This window comes from Podarcis gaigeae (assembly GCF_964106915.1).
Source record: "Podarcis gaigeae genome assembly, chromosome: 9".
NCBI lineage: Eukaryota > Metazoa > Chordata > Lepidosauria > Squamata > Lacertidae > Podarcis > Podarcis gaigeae.
In genome coordinates, this window is record NC_139685.1 from 10,767,736 (window position 1) to 10,794,164 (window position 26,429).

Below are 26,429 nucleotides of genomic sequence, written 5' to 3' on the forward strand. Positions count from 1 at the left end.
GTGCCAACCAGTATTAGAAACTGAGATATGAAAGCTAGGAGCTAAATGGCACCTTAATCCTAGGTTATGGGCGCAACAACAAAATGTCTAGACATGCTTTTTTATAACATGAATACAAAGCTGAAAATGAATGAACTGCAGCCAAAATATTATGTTCATTTTTCACATAGGCTAGTCCTTCCCCTGCCCACCCCCTAATATTCTTATAGGGGTCTCTTCTCCAGTCTTCAGAATAGCTGGAAGTGGGGAGGCAGGAAAAGGTCCTACTTTCCTTCCACTCTGCAGATTTAACATGAAATCTTAGGCGCAGTACTGCACCCAGAGCTCAGAAACTGCTCACGCTAATGAAATTCCCTGTTGCAAAATGCGCCTAGAACAATGGGAGTTTTGAACACTGGTGCCAACACTGAAATGCTTAACTCATGAAGGATCTGTGCCAGACTGCAATTCTAACTCCACTTACCTGGAAATAAAGGTAAAGGGACCCCTGACCATTAGGTCCAGTCGTGACCGACTCTGGAGTTGCGGCGCTCATCTCACTTTATTGGCCGAGGGAGCTGGCATACAGCTTCTGGGTCATGTGGCCAGCATGACTAAGCCACTTCTGGCGAACCAGAGCAGCGCACGGAAACACCGTTTACCTTCCCGCCGGAGTGGTACCTATTTATCTACTTGCACTTTGACGTGCTTTCAAACTGCTAGGTTGGCAGGACATGGAACCGAACAACGGGAGCTCACCCCGTTGCAGGGATTCGTACCTGGGAATACGCCCCACTAAATTCAGCTGGACTTATTTCTGAGTGGACATGTTGTGGCCTACGTCACTGAAATGCTGAGCCAATCCTGGCCATTGTAATTCACAAGTAACTTATAACAGCTTCATGTACTACAGTATGTGCTATTTGAGTAGTGTTACAGATGACGAACAAAAAGCAGTATTCCTAAGAATTGATTAATATTGTAAGTCAATTTACCAAACAGGTTCAAATGAAAATTTGCTTTTCCTAGTCATTGTACGTGGTTGCTAGGAATTATGTGCAATTGATTAGCCAATGTTCACTAGAAATGTAAGACAAGTAACAAAATTAAGAAATATTCTCTATTATTTGGGATAACATTAAATATTACTTTAAGAAGAAAATAGCAATTTATTTGTAATGACAACTGAACCAGATCCACACGCATGAATTGTAGTGCCTTTGTAATCTACAAACCATCTTAGCAGAATTATTCAACTGTACAATATAGTTAATTTTAATATTTTTACAACATGTCAAACTTGAGTGGCACTTAGATACACACAGTATATTATTTTTGACATTTTAAATTAAATAAACTGGGTGAAAGGTATTTTATGAAATGCCTAGGCAATGTTTGGAACGATAGATATTTAGTACTTGGTTTGGTTGTTGGAGTGGTAAAGATATCCTAGGTATTTTTAGATGACCTGTATGAAAATTTTGCCTGTAACGAACACTTTTCCAGGCAAAAGCAGGAACCTTAATGTGGAATCTAGTCCTACGTAAGAATGCACAAGCTGTGGCAAAGAGAAGTGCAAAATACTTCTTTTAACCCTTCTACCCCGCCCAGTAATTTAGATTTATTGATAATAGATGTGGATTCCCGACCCAATCTAATATTCCCATTGTTGCAATAAATTAGTGCCAACATCTCTTCTCTTGCTATACTGTTGGATAGTGCTTTGAGCCAGCATAGAATTGACAGGAAACATAGGTCAGAATGATTTTTTATAGTCCAACATTTTCTACTCCGACAGCTTTTTGTGGTCTGAAGCGGAAGCCTTTCACACCACCTATAACTTGGTACCAGGGATTCAGTCTGGGCAATGCTATTTTTCTAGAAAAAGGGGTTCCAGAACTCACCTTCTCCAAGTGTCAGTCCAAAGGTTGCCACCTTTCATTGTTGCCTTCAGTGCTTGCCTGAGCAGGTCTCATCTTCCAAGCAGAAATCTCTTCTAAACATCTCTGAGCCAAGAATGTGGCATAGATCAGCTGCAACTCATGCAAGCCACTTGATGCGGTTAAGTTGTTCATAAATTCTATTGGACAGAAGCCAGGTACAGCATCAGAAACATGAGTAAGCCACATCCTGGGAAGTAATTTGACCTGTGCCTTTGGAGGGGGAAAAAATGTCTGGAGGATGCAAGCTGTCTGTAGCAGATCTAATTGTTACATCCTGTTTGTCAGCTGACCAGCAGAATGTGGGGCTCTCCTTTTTTAAAATTCTCCAAAGCTGTGCTGCCTCTGCCTAAGTCAGGCTTCCTCAACCTCAGCCCTCCAGATGTTTTTGGTCTACAACTCCCATGATCCCTAGCTAGCAGCACCAGTGGTCAGGGATGCTGGGAATTGTAGTCTCAAAACATCTGGAGGGCCAAGGTTGAGGAAGCCTGGCCTAAGTCTTTGAGAAAGGTTAGACTTACTATTTGAAAATCCATGAAACTGCTTGGGAAACAACATGTTTCTATGTAACACACCTTCACAAGGTTTCTAAAGTAAAGGTAAAGGTAAAGGGACCCCTGACCACTAGGTCCAGTCGTGACCGACTCTTGGGTTGTGACGCTCATCTCACTTTACTGGCCGAGGGAGCTGGCGTACAGCTTCTGGGTCATGTGGCGAGCATGACTGAGCCGCTTCTGGCGAACCAGAGCAGCACATGGAAACGCCGTTTACCTTCCCGCCGGAGCGGTACCTATTTATCTACTTGCATTTTGACGTGCTTTCGAACTGCTAGGTTGGCAGGAGCAGGGACCGAGCAACGGGAGCTCAGCCCCGTCATGAGTAGGTTCCAAGAAATTTGAAAGGGGCCCTCACCTCCTGGGCTCACCTGATTGCTTACATCTGGCAGCTCCCATCTACTTAGTCAACCTTGATCAGCACATTTGGAAATCTTTCGAGGCAGTGAAATGAAGGCAGGGCCTTAGGCAAGCCCTGCTGCCTAGTGACCAGGTAGTTGCTGAACTCTTTTCCATCCTTCCAGAGGAAAGGAATAAAAATCTCAGCAGTTTTTCTCCCTAAACATTTTCTGAAGATCCCATAACCTATGACCTTGATAAAATAAACTTGACGTTACTCATTAAAAAGTGGAGTCAAAACTTTGTAGGTAACAGCTAAATCTAGCATCTCATTTTTCATCTTTGTTGGGTGAAAAAATGCATTTCTATTCATGCTAATTTGACATGAAGTATAATATTAGTTCAGTCGATGTTTTCAAGTTAACATGTATAAGCTCTGAGCAAAAATATTTGTCTAGATCTCTCCAACTAAGGTTCGTGTATTTGCTAATTTTGAAAAAGTATGTGTGCGGCTCCAGTTGCAAAGAGAGCTGTCAGAATGATTCATGAGAGCCCTCAAGATGTACATTCTGAATATTTGATATAATGTCAGATAATCAGACAAAACAGAAAACAAGGCAAAGCTGACAAACATTAAATTGTGGTCTCTCATGCAAAGCAAGGTCTTCAATCAATATACCAGCTTTCACCACCAAGCTCTAAAATACTTTCTTCAAAGTACAGTACAGTGCATCTTGAAAACTGAAGACATTTTTTTTAACAATCATTGTCTTTCCCTCTTCCCACCCTTAAACCTCCAGCTTCCTGCTTAGCAGTTAGGAATTGCAATTACCCATGTATTTTCCACTCTGCAGATGCAACTGCACACCAGGCTATATAGGAGATCACTGTGATGTTGACTATGACGACTGCCAAGACAACAAGTGTAAAAATGGAGCGCAGTGTACTGATGCAGTGAATGGTTATACATGCATATGCCCTGAAGGGTACAGGTAAGGGCAATTCAGAAGAGCATGGCAAAATATTTGCTATCACTTCCAAAGAATAACTTGTTGGACATGATTGTGTCTTTGTTTGCATATAGTGGACTCTTCTGTGAGTTTTCACCACCAATGGTCTTGCCTCGCACCAGCCCATGTGATAATTATGAGTGCCAAAATGGAGCCCAGTGCATCATCAAGGCCAATGAGCCAAACTGCCAATGTCTGTCAGGTTACCAGGGTGATAAATGTGAAAAGCTGGTCAGCATAAATTTTGTAAATAAAGAATCCTACCTGCAGATTCCTTCAACAAAGATTCACCCCCAGACCAATATCACTCTTCAGGTAAGGCAGGGTGCTATTAAATCCACTGGTCATTAAATTCCTAGCATGGCTGGTGGTGGTGGGAATTATGGAACCTATCCCATGTTTCTGACAACATTTAGGACAGGGGTGGGGAAACTGTGGCTTTCTAGATGTTACTAGACTGTAACTCCCATCATACCTGACGATGGGCTATGACAGCTGGGGGTTATTGGAGCTGGAATCCAAAAGGATGTGCCAGGACATGGATTCCTCACCCCTCATTTAAGGCATGTAAAGGTAAAGGTAAAAGACCCCTGACAACTAAGTCCAGCGAACGACTCTGGGGTTGCGACGCTTATCTTGCTTTACTGGCCGAGGGAGCCAACGTTTATCCGCAGACAGCTTCTGGGTCATGTAGCCAGCATGACTAAGCCGCTTCTGGCAAAACCAGAGCAGCGCATGGAAGCATCCTTTACCTTCCCACCGGAGCAGTACCTATTTATCTACTTGCACTTTTTTGCATGCTTTTGAACTGCTAGGTTGGCAGGAGCTGGGACCGAGCAACAGGAGCTCACCCCGTCGCGGGGATTCGAACCGCTGACCTTCCAATTGGCAAGCCCTAGGCTCAGTGGTTTAGACTGCAGCGCCACCCGCGTTCCTATTTAAGGCATGTGGTTTGCATCATTTGCCACAATGCAAACGGTGGCAAATGATGCAAACCACATGCCTTAAATAGGAGGCATGGGTGGGGAAAGGAGCGTTTTTGGGAAAGTAGAGACCAGGGCAAGGGGTGTAAACTTTCCCCCATTGATTCTTTTCTCCAGCTCTCCAAGCTGCTTTTCCCTAGTTGTGTTTGCCACATCAAGTGCAGTTAACCACATAGTTTGGGGAGATTTAGGAGAAAAGCAGCGAGATGCGAGGAAGAGCTATGCTTTTTAAAATGCCATGATTGAATATACCATGAGTCTGTCTCATGACGCCAGTGTGGTGTAGTGGTTAAGAGTGGTAGACTCATAATCTGGGGAACCGGGTTCGCGTCTCCGCTCCTCCACATGCAGCTGCTGGGTGACCTTGGGCCAGTCACACTTCTCTGAAGTCTCTCAGCCCCACTCACATCACAGAGTGTTTGTTGTGGGGGAGGAAGGGAAAGGAGAATGTTAGCCACTTTGAGACTCCTTTGGGTAGTGATAAAGCGGGATATCAGATCCAAACTCTTCTTCTTCTTCTCAATGTGATGCATAAAATGCCTCCAAGCAGAACAGCGCTTATGTCTCTGGCTCTCAAATGTTACACAAAACTGCCATTTCAATAATAATTGATTACATTAGTGAAAATATTTGATTTTGTTACCTGGGCAACCCAATATTTTTTTTTAAAAAAACACCTTTTTTCATTTGAAGTAAATATATATTTTTTGAAATGTCTTTCTTTCATGGTCTTCTAATGAAAACTTTGGTTTACCACAAGATTGCCACAGATGAGGATAGTGGAATCTTACTGTATAAAGGTGACAGAGACCATATAGCTGTGGAACTGTACCGTGGACGAGTGAGGGTCAGTTATGATACAGGATCATACCCAGCCTCTGCCATTTACAGGTTGGTCTATAAATAATAATTCATTTTTTTATATAGTCTTCATATCTTTCTATTCTTTGAGGTGCCTGGATTCCCACCCACCCAATAGCTACTGACACTAGGCCTGGGTGATATCTGGTTTTCAACATCACAATATATCACCAGCTAAAGATCACAATATACCAATATATCACGATGTCTGAAATAAGGATGGAACTCTGTAGAGGTGAACAGGGTAACATCTCGGCAACCACTGCTACTTAGGGGTTTAAAACTGCTAAATGATAATATTATCAAATCACCTCATGGTCACTTCCATCAGCAGGCAAGCCAAAATGTATCCCAAGAGGACTTTTGGTTTTGGGCTTGGCTACCAAATGGTGGTCATTCAGAACAATCCAGGGTACAGCAATGAGTCATAATGAATACATCTGGGAGAATAATCTGGGAAAATATTGAACAAAAATTACAATTTGATGCATGCCATTATATCATAGAATCATAGAACTGTATAGTTGGAAGGGACTAGTCCAGCCCCTTGCAGTTCAGGAAATTCAGCTAAAGCATCCATGGCAGATGGCCATCCAACCTGATGGCCAATGTGAAATTTAACTCAGAGACAGCATGCTTTTAAAGATTTCTGGAGAATATATTAATGCTCTATGCAGTTTTAAGGTCAAATTTAAAATTTATGAAAGCATTGGGTTTATTTTATTTTTTTAAAAAATACGTTTTTGCATATGATTAACAATTTAATCTATTTTCAACTAATTTAAGCAATTTACTAGTGTCAAGTTGCATCTGCTTCCCTATTCAGGGCCAAAAGCAATTCTACATATCCGTAAGCCCCACTGAGCTCAACTAAAACCTGCTACTAGTCCCTGTTTTTCAGGGAGGGAAAGAGCATAAGTGGTGGGGCAAAGGAAACTGGTTGAAGAAGAATTCTCTGTGTTCACTTCCGTGGCTCTGTCATTCCTCTCTCACATACACACAACTCCTGAGGATAATAAAGAACCCAGGGCAATGTCTGCTCCCCCAGCTGGGGATGAGGGTTGGGTAGAGGACAGGGTATGGCAGGGACTAAAGCTAGTTGTGATTCGAGGACCCAACCCCCACTTGGGAATAAAGACATGTGGACACAGTATATTAGGTTAATAGGCTAGAAAAAGGCCACAACTTTATTGATTACAGCATGTGAGAAGGTATTGGCTTAGGCATTGGACAACAGCAAACCTTGACTCCACCCACTCGGAGAGGGGTGAGTCTGACAAGGGTTATCCACCAGTAGGGGGAGCCTGTTGATGCAAATACAACTATAAGCTCTCCCCTGATGTCACCGAGGGTCGTGCCATGGCCCCCCACCACACAGGGCATTGGACAGGATCCACAACCGCCGGATTCCTTTAATGGAATACCCATAAGTGAAGGGGTAGGCAATGGCCACACCTTGCCCCTCCATACACCAACAACGCATTTGAGCAGCTAAACCACGCCCCTGCAGTGTCACCCGATTGGGTGCCCAACTGGGAGGCGTGGCGCGCCAGCGATGATGACAGGGCAGGGGGCAGGACGCCCCCTGCGTGACGCGAGAATTGGCTTCTGCTCATTCTCCGGAAGGAGGAGAGACTTTGCAGCAAAAGGTTATGGAGGCATACATACTCAGTCTGCATCCAGGGGCTAAAGCTAGTTTTCTACCACCACCAATGCCTGTCAAATAATTCCTCTCAAATGGAAAACTGGAATTAAAAGACTAAAGCCGTTCAGTACAATTGTTTTGCAATAATATCAAAGGACCCAGATGCCAGTCGATTGCTAAGAAATTTATATGTAGTCCAAAGAAAAGTTATCCCTGTAAAATTCTGCATTTTCTATATAATAAAAGCTGGCTTTTAATATTCCTTGAAAGGATTTTGAAATATTCTGTTCCTTTTTTACCATGCTTTTCTTATAGTACCATAATTTGTGTAACCAATATGTTCTTTTTCCACATGCATACATTTAATCATGTTGAATAAAAACAGGATTACTTTGGACAAAAGTACTGACATTAAACATTAAAGCACAAAAGGGAATAAAGATATACTTAAGTGTATCCCCCCCCCCCTTGTTTGAAAACTTAGAAGAGATTGAAACTAGATCCTTGTATTTGAGGAACTGGAAAGACTCGGGGATTATTGCTCTTGGATTTATATTTTAGTTTCTGCTTTTGCCAGCTATTTTCTGGGAAGCAACGTGCAACCAAAGCTCTGCATTATTTCCATCTTAATGCATTCCAGCTTCCTTAATCCATCACAGCCATCTATAGTCTTTTTCTCATCCTAGTCAACTTTGAAAGACAAATGTGATGCTCCTCAAGCCTTATTATCCGTCTTCCATAGAAGAGCTAGGATCCATAGTCAGAGGCTCCCATGTGAGCAACGGAACTCCTTTAGTCCTCCTACCGTCCCCATGCTGCTCTCAAAATAATTCAAAATACTGCACTGGGAAGCAGCCTTTGATGCAGCACAGAAGTCTGCAGTTGGAGACGGATGCTGGGCAAAACCCTTCTGGGTGCATCACTGTGTTTGACTTTGTGTGCAGGTTTGTTTTGGATCCCACTCCAATATTTTAGCGCTTCCAAAAGATTTTAAGGTGCTTACAGCACTGAGTGATGATAGCCTCTACAGTCTCTTCCATAAATTGGGTATTTATTCACACAAACACTGTGACATGGAATGGTTCTGTCTATGGAGGAGAGCAGCAGCCCCTGCATGACGTTGCCAGATGTGACAATTTGGTTCAGAGGAGCAGCAGGGAGGAGATGCAAGAGCAGGGGTCAGCAATCTTTTTCAGCCATGGGCTGGTCCACCATCCCTCAGAGCATGTGGTGGGCTGGACTATATATTTTTTTTGGGGGGGGGGAATAATGAACGAATTCCTATGCCCCACAAATAACCCAGAGATGCATTTTAAATAAAAGGACATATTCTACTCATGTAAAAACACGCTAATTCCTGGACGATCCGCGAGCCAGATGTGCTGTGATGTGCAGGAAGGGCTTGTAGTTATGATGAAAACACACACACACCCTGCCATTTTTGTTTTTGTCCATGGAGGGAAGGTTCCATTGGTTGCAATAGCTCAAAGGTGAAGGTGCAAACACACTTGTTTACAAACACCTGGTCTTTTCTCAAAATGCTTGGCGCTCTGCCCTTTTATTCTTGTCTCTACTCAGATTATCGTCCTCTCTTGTGATAATTGGGAGGGGCAGGCCATGGTCTGCCAGGGGAATTCTGAAGATTTATATTGGCCAAGTGACGACCAAGTATCAGCTAGGCCTGTATTTAAATGTAGTCTTTAAGAATTTCAGGCCTGCATACAAGAAGGTGCCATGTGGCGGAAGAAAGGTGTAAAGCAAGAATTATTAGTTTCTGGGTTGCCCTATAATATGTCTGTCTTTGAAGTAACATGGTGTTGGCATATTCCTTTAAACGATAAAAAGGTCAAGGGTTAGGGCTGCCAACAGTCTGTTTTTTGTGACTTTAATTGCCTGTTGACTTTTTCGTCTGTATGTTCAAGTCAGCCAGGAAAGTGCAATTCTCTGGGATGCCACAGCTCGTGATACCTGAACATTTAGAGAATCTTGCCTAGAATCTACAACTGTTCTCTGCAAAAACTGTAGCACACAACTGAAGACAGCCGACAGCTCGAAGTTGTTTGAGTTCACATAACCAAGAAAATTGTCTTGGTCTATTCCTTGTAATTTTCTGAATACTGAATGTCTGGCTATTCGTCTATACTATGCTAAGGAAGAACGTTCAATGTCTCGGATATTTAAAATATCCTTTATTCTTCTTCCAGTGTTGAGACAATCAATGATGGAAACTTCCATATAGTTGAGTTACTGGCCATGGATCAGATTCTGTCTTTGTCTGTTGATGGAGGAAGTCCCAAAATCATCAGCAACTTATCTAAACAATCCACTTTGAATTTTGACTCCCCACTCTATGTAGGAGGTAAGGAAAGAGTGTGTACAGTGTTTCTATTGTGAGTATAAATAGCATATATAGTCTGGGGAAATGCAAATTATATATATTAGTTAATACTGTACACCAATTGAAACAAAATTTATGACAATTTCTGGTTTTACAGGTGTGCACTTTCTAAGCCAGTCTCATTGCAGAAATGTTAGCTGTGCCCTGGGACAAATCAGACCCTGCTGAATCAAACACTGGCTGTGTGTATGCATTACTGACTTAAAACACAGTGAGGTCATTCCCCCCTGTTGCATTTCAAATCACATTTGCATGTCACTGTACACATCAGTGCAATTGGTTGTTTTTCCACCCAGCTGACTTTCCACACCAGTGTGCAAAGAGTATGTCCTGCAATTCTCAAATTGGATTGATTCTGGTTTTGTGGAGAATTCATCATAATGTATTTCTCAAGAACCTACAGGATAGATGTGGATTATAGCTAACACCACATGTATACAGCTTCAAAAACCAAATGTGGGTGTGCATAGGATGCAGTGTAAACAGGAATGTGTACATAGCCTGTGAGTCTGGCTGCATTCAGATCCACATGGCACTACCTTCGGGTGAAAATGTTATCCCATCTACATTGCAGGCATTTAACTGCAGTATCTACTTGAGACTAGAACATCTAAGTCTGCCTCCACATTATCCATTCAGTCAACATAGCTCTGTAAAGATGTGGTGACTGAAAATGTTGTTTTGTAACGGTGAGGAAATTATCTGGATATCTCAATGTACCCATAGCTAATCACAGTTAGGTTTTTAAATCAGCAGTGGTGATCTTCAAGTAATTATGAGAATTCATTTCTTAGGTAACAAGTTGATGGCTTATTTGTTTTCCAGGCATGCCTATGAAGAACAATGTTGCAGCCCTGCGCCAGTCTCCAGGTCAAAATGGCACCAGTTTTCATGGCTGCATCCGTAATCTATACATCAATAGTGAACTGCAGGACTTTAGGAATGTCCCACTGCAAGTTGGAATTCTGCCAGGCTGCGAACCCTGTCATAAGAAATTGTGTGTCCATGGGACTTGCCACGTGACTAGCCAGTCAGGCTTTGCTTGTGAGTGTGATGGAGGATGGACTGGCCTACTCTGTGATCAGCAAGCCAATGATCCTTGCTTAGGAAATAAGTAAGTCCTTGTTCATGTCCCTTTCTAATATTTTACATGTGCATATACACAGTGGAGTAGGGTTGGCTTTAAAAAGTAGTAGCACACTTGAAAGTCTCCATTTCTGGGGTGGGGTGTGGGCGGGTGTGCAGAATATAATTGCCCATCTTTTGGACCACACCTTACCTGGTTTGCTGATTAGCAAATTAATACACTAATCAGAAGTTGTTGAACGGCATCATTCAACAACCACTGCTACTGGATCACATGCCATCTTTAGACCACCTTTCTACTGTATATTCTTCCCTTGCAAATTTAGTTTCCTCATTATTTCTAGACAACATTACAAGAGGAGATTGTAGCTTAAAAAATAAATAAAATGCCATCATTCAATTCTCTTGGGTTTTTAACACCTCTCTAAAATCTTATTTTGGTGATTGAAAAAGGACCATTGGTTTGCAATTGCTTTTTTTTAACTATGACTATGAACAGCTCTCAAGCATTGCTCCCAATGAAAATAGCAGCTTCAGGGGATCAATTTTCATTCATATCGCAGCAGGGGAGGAAAGAGCTAGTTGCTCCTCCCCATCTTCTATGATCTTGATAATTATCAGCCCCACCCCAAAGCAGTGCTCTCTGCACTTTTCAGAACATGCACATTAAACGTGAAGGTGTATTTAACATCCCATCCAGTTTGGCTCAGGGATTTTATACAGTCGTACCTTGTTTTGTGACCGGGTTCCATTCCGGAGCCCCAGCCACTAGCCAAAAAGGACGCAGGGCAAAGCGCCACGTCTGTGCACACACACAGAGCGGTTTGCGCTTCTGTGCATGCAAGAGCGGCAAACCCAGAAGTAACCCATTCCAGTACTTCCAGGTTTGCCGCGGACATTCGCTGGAATGGACGCTAAACAAGGCGGATGTTCGCGGAGGTATTACTGTATCATGCAAGCATTCAAGTAGCAATTAACTCATCAGTGCTAAAGAAAAGAAAAACAACTTGTTATGCCTACCTTCTGATTCTTATGTTTTATCTCAATGCCATGTTCTCTTTGGTCAAAGTCCAAAAGGGCTTTCTCAAGGGGCATTTGTTGAATTCCATGGGGTTGGGGTGAAAAGACATGCTGGCACCCATTTGTTGAATTCCATGGGGGCTGGCTCAAGACATGCTGGCACCCGAGGCAGACCGCAAAACGCCTCCCTCCCACCACGGAAGAAGATCTACATTGGGATCAAGGGTGGGAGTGGACCAGCAGTGTCTCCCATTCACCAAGAGGCTGCTATAGAGGTGGTTGGGTGGCATTGCCAAGGTGCAGGCAGATCCAGCCTTCAAGGAGTGTACCACTGTGGAAGCAGCGGGCAATTCATTCCTTGGGGGGCGGATTTGCTGCCCCTGTGGATCAGGCTGCCTGAGGCGGTTGCCTCACCTTGCCTTATGGGTGGGCCAGCCCTGATTACAGGTAAGCCATGTTGTTGTCTTCTTCTTCTTCTTCTTCTTGATCATTAATAGATTGTATCAATCTCAGCCATTTTAAGCCAGATTATGCATTCCTTGCCCACACAGTCTCTAACACTTAAAGGGGGGAGGGCATGGATCTTGAGGAATGCAGAATTTGGCACCTGTGACACCTTGCTCAGGTCTTCCATAACACATCTACAGCGGCAATATTCCAGTACTAACAAAACAAACGGGCTACCTTCTTCCGTATCGTTGCACTAACCTTATGTACCAATTAGCGTGGGCCAAACGGCTTCGCTCCATGTCGTACTGACATGTAGCGTGTTCTAAAAATGAAGGGGAAGTAAAAACCCTACGAACCATTTCCTTTTTGAGCACAGTCCAAAGTTTTTTGTTTTGTTTTACAGTTAATGTCGCTTAGCCTTGGATTGGAATGAATACAGTAATTTATTTTTATTCTCTTGGGCTTGTCTCCCCCTGTAGATGTGTGCATGGTAGCTGCTTGCCAATCAATGCGTTTTCATACAGTTGTAAATGCCTGCAGGGACGTGCCGGTGTCCTCTGTGATGAGGATGAAGAACTGCCTAACCCCTGCCAGTCCATCCGATGTAAACACGGTAAATGCAGGCTTTCAGGCCATGGGAAACCGTATTGCGAGTGCAGCAGCGGATACACTGGGGACAGCTGCGATAAAGGTAGATAACCACTTTGTCACAGTTTCACGTAAGAGGGAAAATATTCGTTTTATTGTCGAAACATAATAAAGATGGAGAAAAACAAACATACCCCAGTCTTGCACACATGGCAGTACATTTTTCTTTGGGCTTCTTTTTTATTATTTCTTTCCCCCTTTATCCCACCCTAAGCTCTACAGAGCTTCTCTCAGTGAAAAAGGAATTTTTTTAAAAAATATAATAATGAAGAGGATTTTTTTTTAATATAAAAAATGATCTTTGAATTTAATATTAGCACTTGGAAGATTTTTCCCCCCATCAAGTATTTTGCTGTGAAAACTTTTTTCTTTGTTCAGAAGCGACTTTTTACTATATTTGAACTGCCACCTTTTACCTGCTATATCTTTCTGTATTTATTGTTCCTCTGCTTTCTGCAACTGCGAAGCCAAATCCAATGATTCTGCTCCTAGTTTTATCACAAACTCTACTTTTGACCTCTCATCTTCAACTGATTTATCACAGCGAATTATACAGGTGAGATGGATAAAAACAGGATATTTTCCCCTCCACTGTCATCTTGTTCTTTTCTTTCCTTGTCTATCAAGGCTCTTTCACTTTTCTCTCTCTCCACCCCCCCAAACCTTTTTTCTTCAGCTGACATATATTTATTTTGTACTTTGCATCAATGTGACTAGAATAGAATATGGGGTTTGGGTTTTTAACCCAGATGTCTCCTATTTAAACTGTTTTTATGTCCCAGTAATTTATGAAGTTAGTGGAATGTAGCTTCTATTAAATAACAGATTGAATAATATTTAACTCAAGGTCTAATAAATGAAATTGCATGCCGTCTCAAGTACTTCCCAACAGTAAAAGAAGCCAGCTGGTTGTGCTGTTAGGAATAGATGATGTGTATTTTTGTAATAAAGGAAAAAGAATTAAATTTCCAATTTTCTTGTCATTGTAATAGCAGCGTATTTATGGGTTTAGGAATAAATCACCACTAAAGAATAAGCGAATCTGAAAAAAAGCGCAATCTGCTTTTTAAATCTTGTGTACCAGAACCTTTATTTTCCCAAGCTAAAAGTAATGTAAACAAAGAGTCTATATTTAGACGCATTTCATCTTCTTAGTAGATGCCAATGATTGATATCATTGCATGGTGTGTCATCTGGGGGCTGCTCTTTTTCACGTTGCAGAAATCTCTTGTCGAGGGGAACGAGTCCGAGATTACTTCCAAAAGCAGCAAGGTTATGCCGCGTGCCAGACGACCAAGAAGGTATCGAGACTAGAATGCAGAGGAGGCTGTTCGAATGGGCAGTGCTGCGGACCGTTGAGGAGCAAGAGGCGGAAATATTCTTTTGAATGCACTGACGGGTCCTCATTTGTGGATGAGGTCGAGAAGGTTGTGAAGTGCAGCTGTACAGCGTGCCCCTCCTAAACATGCCCTATTTTGCTCCACTTTTGTCTTTTTTTTTTAATGTTGTATACTTATTGACCGTGTCTTGGGACTAATTAATGCTTCATAGTGGAAATATTTGAAATATATTGTAAAATACAGAACAGACTTATTTTTATTATGAGAATAAAGACTTTTTTCTTCAACTGCAACAAAACAAAAATAAAGTGCTTGAACTGAGACTTCTTGTACCCAAGAGGAGTTTTGAAGGAAAAGGGGGGGGGGGACCAATAAAAATACCTGGTAACTTTTCAACAGTGATGGAAAAACTTAACAACTTTTAACATCAGGCCTTCTTTGTAACATTCTGAAGATAAACAGGCACTTTGCTCAAGTGACTTTCAACCCTACAATCTTATTGATGAAAAATCAACCCCAGAGTCTGAGGCTTTTCTTTCTTTTTCTTTTTTACTTCCTTAACTAGTTTTTCGTTGTCGTCGTTTTTGGTTTTATTCTCTCGACAAGATCATATCAAACTCTTCCTGGGCATGCAATGAAAAGGCACAAGGTGAACAGAAATCCTTTTGCGCAAATTTATGTTACGCGTTTTGTATGGCATAAAATAATCAAGTCGGGAAAATGAAACATCTTGCCTCCTTAACAGAAGAGAATTCACCATAACCCTAAAATCTCCTGGTATATTCTTTTATGTCGGCAACTTAGCAAAAGAAGAAATTGAATGAGTGTTTATCTACCCTCTTCCAGTATTAATTTTTTTTTGTAATATAAATGTTAAGGGGAGGATAAAAAATAGATTATTGTTGGGAAAATTAGGTATAATATGGAGTTTTGTTTTTATGAGTTCTGAGCGACTCTATACAGTATTCGGTTTATTGAGAAATATTTATTGTATCAAAGTACACTGTACTTAACATTTAGGCCACCCCTTTTACTGTTTTTTTCCAATGCTTTAATATATATTAATTTATATTTGTCCTGATATTTTTGTACTTCCTGTTGTTGTTGGGGTTTTGTTTTGTTTTTTTAAAAAAAGAAGACTTAATCAGGATAGTTGCAATAGGACTAACATGGCATGTTGCTGAAAATGCGGGGTAAATAGATTTGGTCTGGGTTTGTTTTTTTCTCCTTGGCAACCTATCATCTGCCTGGTGTCACTGAAAGCAACAACAGGTTGTAGTTTTCACGATAGCAGGGGCATCTCTCAAGGCCTTGTAACAAGTGAGGGGTGAAAGAGTCTTTACAGTAGATGGCAAATGTATGGAACTGAGCATTTCCCTGATATACATTGCTTTGCAGAAAATGAAATGATGTGTAGAAACTTGACACTAGAAAAGTAGACCTTTACAAACTAATATTCCCTTGGAGTATCCTTCCCTTTAAAATTAAAAAAAGAGACTGTATTACCAAGAACTGTGACTTTTCCCAAATATTAAAACTACTTTACTTGTCCTAATGTTTCCCTTTGTTAACATTTTTTGCTGCTAAATCACAATATAGAATTGGTAATAATTCTTCATAGTTGGTTGTGTTCTTTTTTTCCAGTAAATCTCGGGGTACCCCGTAATGGGGGTGTTTTTTTCAATTTTTTAAAAAGAAAAAGTTAGATGTACATGTGTAATACGGTGTTTCTTTGTCTTATTTGGACTGATATCAGTACCTTTACTGATGTTTGTAAATTAAACAGATATTTACTTCAGTGCTAGCTTTTGCCTTTATTCTTCTTAGAAGTTTAACTTGCTCAGCGGCCTATAATTAAACTCCAGTAGCATAACAAGAGTCAGATTAAAAAGCTGTCCCAATCAAAAAAAAATAACCCAGGGAATATATTGCTGTCAGGCTAAAGGAGGAACCTCCACACCTGTCTTGTAGCTTCAGAACTATTTTACAGTGTTATCTCCACAGTCAAATAGTTGATTCTCGGGATCATACATACAGCGGTACCTTGTGTTAAGAACTTAATTCGTTCCGGAGGTCCATTCTTAACATGAAACTGTTCTTAACCTGAAGCACCACTTTAGCTAATGGGGCTTCCCGCTGCCGCCGCGCCACCAGAGCACAATTTCTGTTCTCATCCTGAAGCAAAGTTCTTAACCCAAGGTACAATTTCTGGATTAGCAGAGTCTGTAACCTGAAGCGTCTGTAATCTGAAGCGTCTGTAACCCGAGGTACCACTGTACTTTTCTAAATATTAATCTACATTTCTCCTGAGAAACAACTGCATACACCACACATTGTAATTCCATATTTGACTAGTTCTATACACATGTTCGGGACGCGGGTGGCGCTGTGGTCTAAACCACTCAGCCTCTTGGGCTTGCCGATCAGAAGGTCAGCGGTTCAAATCCCCACGACAGGGTGAGCTCCCATTGCTCAGTCCCTGCTCCTGCCAACTTAGCAGTTTGAAAGCACGTCCAAGTGCAAGTAGATAAATAGGTACCACTCTGGCGGGAAGGTAAATGGCGTTTCCATGTGCTGCTTTGGTTCGCTAGAAGCAGCTTTGTCATGCTGGCCACATGACCCGGAAAAACTGTCTGCGGACAAACCCTGGCTCCCTCGGCCAGTAAAGTGAGATGAGCGCCACAACCCCAGAGTTATCCATGACTGAACTTAACGGTCAGGGGTCCCTTTACCTCTATACATGTTGCTTTCTCACCTGTGCATCTTTCATCTCCATTCATTGTCCCAGTTTTCATCCTCCTTTCAGCCCTTATTGTCTCATCTTTTCATTTTTTTGGATCACACCCGCTCAAAGTGCAAACAGTTATTTTTCTAGTCCCTACCCCACCCTGCTTCCCATGCATTTGACTCTCAGGCTGCTGTGTCCTACTTTCCTACCTCTCTGGTATTGGGGGAGCTCATCCTCAACAACCGCCACATGAAGTCTGTTGATGTTTACACCAGTTAAGAGTATAAAAACACCCCTCTCTCCTTAGCAAGAAACTATAGCTGAAATGGGGGATCATGAAATCATATCATGGTGTCATAGGAACAAAGTCTTATTAAGAAATACCAACTGAAGAACAATTCATGAATGCAAACAAAGCAGATTTAACCCTTTACGGCAGCTCCCCACCAAGTTACTGGGCAAAACACACAGGTGCCATACTTGCAACACAGGGTAAATACAGTACAAGGGAGGCAGGTGGTTTTCATCAGGAAAGCTACTAAAAGTTGTTCTGGGGGCTAATTCCTGCTCAGTTGCTAAGCCTGTCTCAGGTGGACCATTTCAGCTCTCCAACGTGTGTTGGAGACATTTGAGGAGAGAGAGACTGTATATGGGGGTTGATAAGCTATGGCAGTGTTTCCCAACATTGGGTCTTCAACTGTTTTTGAACTACAATTCCCATCACCCCTGACCACTGATCTTGCTAGCTAGGGATGATGGGAGTTGGAGTCCAGAAATAGGTGGAGACCCAAGGTTGGGAAACACTGAGCTATGGTAGTCCTCAGTGCCAAGATGAGTGAGCTGGAATGCTTGGGGTTAATGACAAGGAAACATAGATGTAGTGGTCAGAATGGAACCCTGGTAGAATGGAGACAAACAATGGGATATGGTCAGGGCCGGATTTAGGTTTGATGAGGCCCTAAGCTACTGAAGGTAATGGGGCCCTTTATATGTCCAGCTGTCCTTTGTCAACAACAAATTGCCGCTATTTTTTGTGTTGAATATATGCCATATAAGGACCTAATAGGTATCTAAAGCCATTTGCACATGTTGCCATGCTACCAGTCCATGCAGAATGTAGTCACCCCATATATAGAAATGAGCAAACCAGTGTTATTTTAGGGAGCAGGTTAGCATTACTTACATCATAGGAGCCTACACAACACAAAACACTGTTGCTGTAAGTAGGTTTTATTTTATTTGTTTATTATCTTATATTTTGGAAATCTACATCCAGTTTTTTTCCCTTTAATTTTTTTTGGGCCCCCCCAAGAGAGTGGGGCCCTAAGCTATAGCTTGTTTAGCTTATACGTAAATCCAGCACTGGATATGGTTGCCTACAGGAAAGGGTGTACTGTAAGTATTGTCACTCTGTACATCAAAGAGAACAATCGATAAATTCCAAAAGGGACAGACTCTTGTGTAGGATCGCTGTGAGTGTCAATACCAGACCTCAAAGAACAATTTAGTACTGGGGATGCAGTACCACCCCCAAGCGATCTTAAGGTGGAAATGAAATCAAGGAGAGGGTGAAATGGCATAGTAATGGGTGACTTCTTGCCCTCACACAGACTGGGTAAATGTGCGTTCCGCTGACAACAAAGAGGTAGAATTTCTAGATATCCTTAATGATTGGTTCAACACCACCTTTCCTAGGAGCCATCAGAGGGAGATGACCGTGGTCTTAATCCTAAATGATGCCCATAAACTTGTGTAAGTATTGTTGAACTGATTAGGAACAGTAACCACAGTCCTATCAGATTTAACATATCATTGCAAAAAAAAAGAAGAAAATCTTCAAAAGAGAAAACTTCTAAAGAAAGAGTCAAATTTCTCCATAATGCTTTGGGACAAATCAATAATAGCTCAGCTAGAATGTATACTGCAGATTGGGAAAGATACCACGAGTGTCAAGAGAACTGTTCGCAACTGAAACATTTGAGGTTTCAGGGAACATAGTTTCCAAATTTTGATGGTAGTTATTAATTAGATTATTTGCATTCATCCTCTTGTAGCTGTTATGTAAAATTATACTGATATTTGTGATTTGGCCCATTTAATTACTTATTTAAAACATTGGCATAATAGCACATTAATGCTATGTGCTATTGTGCCAATGTTTTAAATAAGTAATTGCATGCTTGAATTCTCAAAGCAGCTCACATACCGTATTTTTCGCTCTATAAGATGCACCAGGCCACAAGACGCACCTAGTTTGTGGAGGAGGAGAACAAGAAAAAAAATATTCTGAATCTCAGAAGCCAGAACAGCAAGAGGGATTGCTGCGCAGTGAAAGCAGCAATCCCTCTTGCTGTTCTGGCTTCTGGGATAGCTGCACAGCCTGCATTCACTCCATAAGACGCACACAAATTTCCCCTTACTTTTTAGGAGGGAAAAAGTGAGTCTTATAGAGCAAAAAATACGGTATTTCATCTAAGCAATCTTTACTGCTACTTCGTGAACCAGAGGGTAGGGGTCGTCATCTTTTCAGCAACAACTGCTTCATGCTAATGGACCACTCCACTATTGCAAAGGGAGTTTGTGTTGAAACCACTTGCTAAAATGAAGCTCCCCCCCTTTTAGCAAGTGATTTCAATGTAACTTGCTTTGTGCTAATGGAGGAATTCCTGCCAACCTATCAGTTCGAAAGCACGGCAAAGTGCAAGTAGATAAATAGGTACCACTCTGGTGGAAAGGTAAACGGTGTTTCCGTGCGCTGCTCTGGTTTGCCAGAAGTGGCTTAGTCATGCTGGCCACATGACCCGGAAGCTGTACGCTGGCTCCCTCGGCCAATAAAGCGAGATGAGAGCCGCAACCCCAGAGTCAGTCACAACTGGACGTAATGGTCAGGGGTCCCTTTACCTTTACCTTTAATGGAGGAATGCTCTTTGAAAGCACACTCCCCCTGACAATCAGCTGATTGGTGGTGGGAGCTGCCTCTAGTTCATGCAAGCAGTGACAACACTGAAATTGGAGACTTCCTTGTTTGCATATTAGTTTCTTAGCTGTTGTGCTAGAATACTTACTGAAAACAGCTCACATTAGAATGGTTAGATTCCATCCATTTGTAATCTAACCAGGTTCTTGGCTTCTCAGAAGTCCCATTCATCAGTCACCACAGCAGCATGGATGGCTAAACCCCATGCTTCTCTGGTAACATCTGTAGCAAGTGTGGGAAATCTTTGGCCTGTCATATGCATTGAACTCACTTGAATTATGGTGCTGGAGGAGACTCTTGAGAGTCCCATGGACTGCAAGAAGATCAAACCTCTCCATTCTGAAGGAAATCAGCCCTGGGTGCTCACTGGAAGGACAGATCCTGAAGCTGAGGCTCTGATACTTGGCCCACCTCATGAGAAGAGAAGAGTCCCTGGAAAAGACCCTGATGTTAGGAAAGATGGAGGGCACAAGGAGAAGGGGACGACAGAGGACGAGATGGTTGGACAGTGTTCTCGAAGCTACCAGCATGAGTTTGACCAAACTGCGGGAGGCAGTGGAAGACAGGAGTGCCTGGCATGCTCTGGTCCATGCGGTCACGAAGAGTCGGACACAACTAAACAACAACAACAAAATACATTGAACTACAACTCCCATCAGCCCCAGCAAGCATGACCAATGGCCAGGGATGATAGAAATTGTAGTTCAGCAGCATCTGCAGGGCCAAAGTTTCCCCACACCTGACCTATAGGAAGTGGGTGATTTGGGTTACTTCTGAGGAGACACTGACATGAGATGTAACCACATCAGTTGCCCAGCCCACGTGAAGGTTGGCGGTTCGAATCCCCGCAATGGGGTGAGCTCCCATTGCTCTGTCCCAGCTCCTGCCAACCTAGCAGTTTGAAAGCACATCAAAGTGCAAGTAGATAAATAGGTACCACTCCTGTGTGAAGGTAAACGGCGTTTCCCTGCACTGCTCTGGTTCGCCAGAAGCTCCTTAGTCATGTTGGCCACATGACCCGGAAGCTGTACGCTGGCTCCCTTGGCCAATAAAGCGAGATGAGCATCGCAACCCCAGAGTCGGCCACGACTGGACATAATGGTCAGGGGTCCCTTTACCTTTACAGCAAGCATAGAGCTTTTTTCTCACAAAAGAGTGAACAATCTTTGGAGCAACGAAGCACAATACCAAAGCTTGTTGGAAGACGTGAGAGGGGGTAGACTGGAATATCAGGTAACTTGGAAGCGGGGGGTGAGGGGTGGAGAAATGAAGATACAAACATGTTTGGATCTCTTTGATTCCATTCAGTAAAGGCATTTGAACCAAAGAAGCAGAGCTGAATGTAAGAATTCACACTTGACCTTTCTCTGGCAGTTGCAGTAGAGCTTGATTTTTATAAAGGGCTCTTAAAAGATCCCATGCCAGCATGCTTCCTATCTCCCGCACTCCATCGTATATTCATTCTTAAGGATGTAACAGTGCTTGAACCTGCCTATCTTATCAAGAGAAGTCTACTGGAACATATTCACATGAGCCACTCCTATCTCTTATAGAAGCATTTATGCAAGGGGTTGTTTTTCCAATTGCTTTAAAAAACCCTTGAAGTAGCAATAACTAAACATATTGGCTGCTAATCAAAGGCCTTGGCTGTTTGGTTAACATGAATAGAAGTCAAAATAAATTAAAACAGTTCTTTAAAAAGATAGTTAAAAAGACTCTTCTTAAAAACCTAAAAACTCCCCGAAAAGAATCAAGTCTTCAAAAAAGTTATATGATCTAAGAAAGTCTTTAAAGGAATCCTTCCAAAAGAATTTAAAAATTATAATGTAGCACCTTAGAGACCAACGGAGTAGTTTTAGGTATAAGCTTTCATGTGCATGCACACTTCTTCAGATACACTGAAACAGAAGTCATCAGACCCTTATATATAATGAGGGGGGCGGGGAGGGAATGGTACATGAATAGAATGTTACCTTTTCTTGAACTAGTACATACTGCATTTACTAAAGTTTCCACTACTTCCACTGCTTCCATCAGAGCCACATTAATGCAATGCCAACCACATTAAACTGCCAACCATTTTTTGTTGATTAAGAACCTAGTGTTTTTTAAAAAAATGTGTTAGTCAATTAACTTAGATTTGCAAATTACCTAATCCTTAATATAGAAATATTTTTGAAACATAAAGGAAATAACTTACACTTTTAAATAAACAATATGACTTCTTCTTTTTTGAAACTTTGAATTGTTGATTTCATAAATTTTACATATATTTCTTTAATAGGCTCCAAACAGCAATACAGTGGTACCTCGGGTTACATACGCTTCAGGTTACAGACTCCGCTAACCCAGAAATAGTACCTCGGGTTAAGAACTTTGCTTCAGGATGAGAACAGAAATCGTGCGGCGGCAGCAGGAGGCCCCATTAGCTAAAGTAGTACCTCAGGTTAAGAACAGTTTCAGGTTAAGAACGGACCTCAGAACAAATTAAGTTCTTAACCCGAGGTATCACTGTATAACCTTGGAACATGTAACAGAAGATAGAAAACAATTTTATTTTCATTCCATGCTATAACCATATAAAACCAAAATGATTCATGATCTAAAGGTATACCTTTATTCCAGTTCCATTTCTACATACATTATATATGGCAAATAATTCTATCTAATACAGTGGTACCTCGGGTTACATACGCTTCAGGTTACATACGCTTCAGGTTACAGACTCCGCTAACCCAGAAATAGTGCTTCAGGTTAAGAACTTTGCTTCAGGATGAGAACAGAAATCGTGCTCCGGTGGCGTGGCGGCAGCGAGAGGCCCCATTAGCTAAAGTGGTGCTTCAGGTTAAGAACGGACCTCCAGAATGAATTAAGTATTTAACCTGAGGTACCACTGTATTCACCATAGTCGGGTGGTAAACAGCTGTTCAAATAAAGTGTTGCATTTCAGTGGCTGAAATATTCTTGCAAGAGACAAGTCCAGCTACACACACACACACATCAATTTTAATGATGACCATTTTGCTAACAGTATAATAAAATCTGCCACATGGAACAGATGCAATAGTATTACAGGGAGAAGTACGTATGTCCTATGCCTGTATTTAATGGATGCACAAATAAAATCTGAGCAAGAACAACTGATTTGGTGAAAGAATCGCTGTTAACTAATTGCCCAAGCTCAGCCTCCTCATATAAGTGGACTGACAGATATGAAGAGTAGCATAAAACCATTAAGCTTCTCTTTGATCTCACAGCTCCTGTAGAACCTTTAAATCAATGAACCATGAAGCTACTCAGCTTTTCCTATTTACAGCACATAAAACTACTTTGGGGTGCCTGACACATTGCTACATTATAGATCAAAGCTAGGGAGATGCTCCAGATCCAAGCAAGATTTTTGTGAGGTTTATTCTCTCCCCCCCCAAAAAAAAAAACTTCTTGCATACATTTGAATACCAAGAGTGGACATTTTTATCTAGATTTTAAAGAAAAGTCTCATAAGTATTTAGTAGGAACTCAAAAAATAAATAGGGGGAGCTAAAGGAGCTCACAGTAACTGCATGACACCCAACATTTTTAATGTTAGTAAAATTTTATACAATGTTACACCATGCCTTGTAAAAACCCAGTGTATCATTTCTGGAAATAGATTGCTAAACTCCTGTTATTGTAGATGCATATTGTGCAGAGTTGGAAAGAGAAGCATGTGGATAATCCAATATTTAAAATCTATGGCATTTGTGAGAGCCACAGCACGTTACATTTTCCCTACATGTGCATATATGCACACAAACAGGAACACAATAATTTCCCATGAAAGTTGCATCTGATAATGATTAATGTGTTCAGCTTAATGTTTGCCACTTTTGTGCCACCGACTTTTGTAAACGTAACAGAATACAATTATTTTTAAAATGTAGGTCAATACATTTTGCTTATTTCCAAAAAAAACCCCACCAGAAATCACGGCTGCAATTTCAATTGGGGAATAGTCAAGCACGTGCAGAGGATTTTGGATAACTTCTTGCTTGCAAGTTCTGCTTATTTCCTCTTTCTTTTTAGAATTACTTTCAGGCATTAACTTCTTAAAGCCAACAGAACTTGTCCCTTTGTATGAAGACCTAGGACGTGGGTCGTTCATTTATTTAGAACACGTCATTCAGCCTGCAGAACTAGTGATCAGAAATGCAGGTGCTCCTGATAATTTATTTATTATTGTTTAAAATTGAAAGCAACCAGTAGTGCAAAAATTGTGGTAAGTGTTCAGGGTATTCTCATGTAAAATGGACCTGGTAAAAGGCATTGCTTGAACCTCTGAAGAATACAAATTAGTTGGAGAAACACATAAATGATTTTAAAGGAGGAAACATCTTTCACCAATTTCCCCCTCCCCCAACATTTCCGTAATATTTGCTGTTAATATTCTATGTGCCTTTATTCTAAGCTGGGATGGAATGTACAAAACACAGGACACTTTATCTAGCATTTATATATTCCCATTTCCTCTTGCAATTAACCAGCCTGACAGTAAATAACTCCGCAACACCATCAAGTGGACAAAGTATAAAACTGAATAAAAGCCAAAGAACATTGTTCGCTGTACTAGGTGGTTATAATGTGAACATAAGGCAACAGCAGTGGCTGGGCTACACATCCATTTCCCCTCATTTTCACATTACAGTAACATCATTCAAAGATGACGCAAAAAGATAAACCACTGAAAGCACATAATCTTAAGTGAAGAACTTTTCAGGTCCCCTTGTTTTTAAATGAGAGCTTTAAACAAGGGTTTATTCTTGTTGAGATCAAAGAAGCTTCAAAGTGCTTCAGTTCGGATAGATTCTCCTCTCAACTCAAAAAGTGTATTCCTGGCTGTTATACGGATGGGAGGGAGGTTTGGGGTTTGGTGTTATTAATTTTTGGTTCTTTTAAGAAGTTTAAAAAAAGGCTCTATGTAATTTTGCAAAATATACTCATTAAACGCATGAAATATACTGCCTGATGCTGATTTTCCATTTAACTTCCTGGTTTTCAAACGACTGAAGGTTTTGGCAGATTTTTTTCTAAACACTTGGGGGTTAAAAGAAAGAAATTTAAAACAACTGTTGCTGAGACATTTCATTCCGAATCTGCTAAGACAGAGGATGATAACAGGTGGAAAGTCCTTTGTGTTGGGGATAATTCAGATGGAAATTCCCAGGTGTTATTTATGTATGCTATTACTGTGGCCTGCGTTTTGATAGCCCAAAAAATTGAAAACTGAAGAATGGCAACTTAAGTTGACAAAACATGCACAAATTGCACAATTTCAGAAAAAATCTGACTTTTGCCAATTCACTCAAAAATGCTGCCAAACCCTTGCAAATGCTCCCCTTTAAGTTTTGGCAGTCAAAACAGAAGGCTTTTTATCACAGGACAAGAAATCAGCCCTAGACGGTTGCAAATGCTCCCCTGAAAATTTTGGCAGTCGAAACAGAAGGTTTTTTATCATAGGACCAGAAATCAGCCCTCAACAACTTAACCGTTGGAAAAAGATTTTTTGAAAAAATCCCTAAGCCCCGGGGTCACAATTTCAGAAAAAATCTGACTTTTGCCAATTCACTCAAAAATGCTGCCAAACCCTTGCAAATGCTCCCCTGAAAGTTTTGGCAGTCGAAACAGAAGGTTTTTTTATCATAGGACCAGAAATCAGCCCTCAACAACTTAAGCGGCAGAAAAAGATTTTTTTGAAAAAATTCCTAAGCCCCGGGGTCACAATTTCAGCAAAAATCTGACTTTTGCCAATACACGCAAAAATGGTGCCGAACGGTTGCAAATGATCCCCGGAAAGGTTTGACAGTCAAAACAGAAGGTTTTTTATCATAGAACCAGAAATCAGCCCTCAACAACTTAACCGTTGGAAAAAGATTTTTTGAAAAAATCCCTAAGCCCCAGGGTCACAATTTCAGCAAAAATCTGACTTTTGCCAATTCACTCAAAAATGCTGCCAAACCCTTGCAAATGCTCCCCTGAAAGTTTTGGAAGTCGAAACAGAAGCCTTTTTATCACAGGAGAAGAAATCAGCCCTCAACAACTTAACCGGTGGAAAAAGATTTTTTGAAAAAATCCCTAAGCCCTGGGGTCACAATTTCAGCAAAAATCTGACTTTTGCCAATTCACTCAAAAATGCTGCCAAACCCTTGCAAATGCTCCCCTGAAAGTTTTGGAAGTCGAAACAGAAGCCTTCTATTTCTATTTCTGCCGGTTAACTTGTTGAGGGCTGATTTCTGGTCCTATGATAAAAAACCATCGGTTTTGACTGTCAAACCTTTCTGGGGATCATTTGCAACCGTTCGGCACCATTTTTGAGTGAATTGGCAAAAGTCAGATTTTTGCAACAACAATTTCCTTTATTTGACCGATAGTCAGAAATAAAACATTACACAATACTTATAAACTATAACATCATAGGGGTACATAAATAAGGTA

The 26,429-nt window shown here is 41.3% G+C and overlaps 1 protein-coding gene across 7 annotated transcripts in view; it reads left to right on the forward strand.

Moving 5' to 3' along the window:
• Positions 1–16,051, forward strand: part of SLIT2 (slit guidance ligand 2) — a 232,194-nt gene extending 216,143 nt beyond the window's left edge. For 2 of the 7 annotated variants that reach the window (XM_083754826.1, XM_083754825.1), the window contains 8 exons: positions 3,667–3,804; positions 3,897–4,137; positions 5,566–5,696; positions 9,516–9,670; positions 10,535–10,823; positions 12,745–12,956; positions 13,381–13,469; positions 14,135–16,051. In XM_083754826.1, the coding sequence (XP_083610952.1) occupies positions 3,667–3,804; positions 3,897–4,137; positions 5,566–5,696; positions 9,516–9,670; positions 10,535–10,823; positions 12,745–12,956; positions 13,381–13,469; positions 14,135–14,227 (1,348 nt within the window). In that variant the 3' untranslated portion in view covers positions 14,228–16,051. The remainder of the gene's footprint in view (positions 1–3,666; positions 3,805–3,896; positions 4,138–5,565; positions 5,697–9,515; positions 9,671–10,534; positions 10,824–12,744; positions 12,957–13,380; positions 13,470–14,134) is intronic. The other 5 variants (XM_083754823.1, XM_083754822.1, XM_083754827.1 and 2 more) reach the window with 3 other exon arrangements.
• The last annotated feature ends 10,378 nt before the right edge of the window (positions 16,052–26,429 follow it).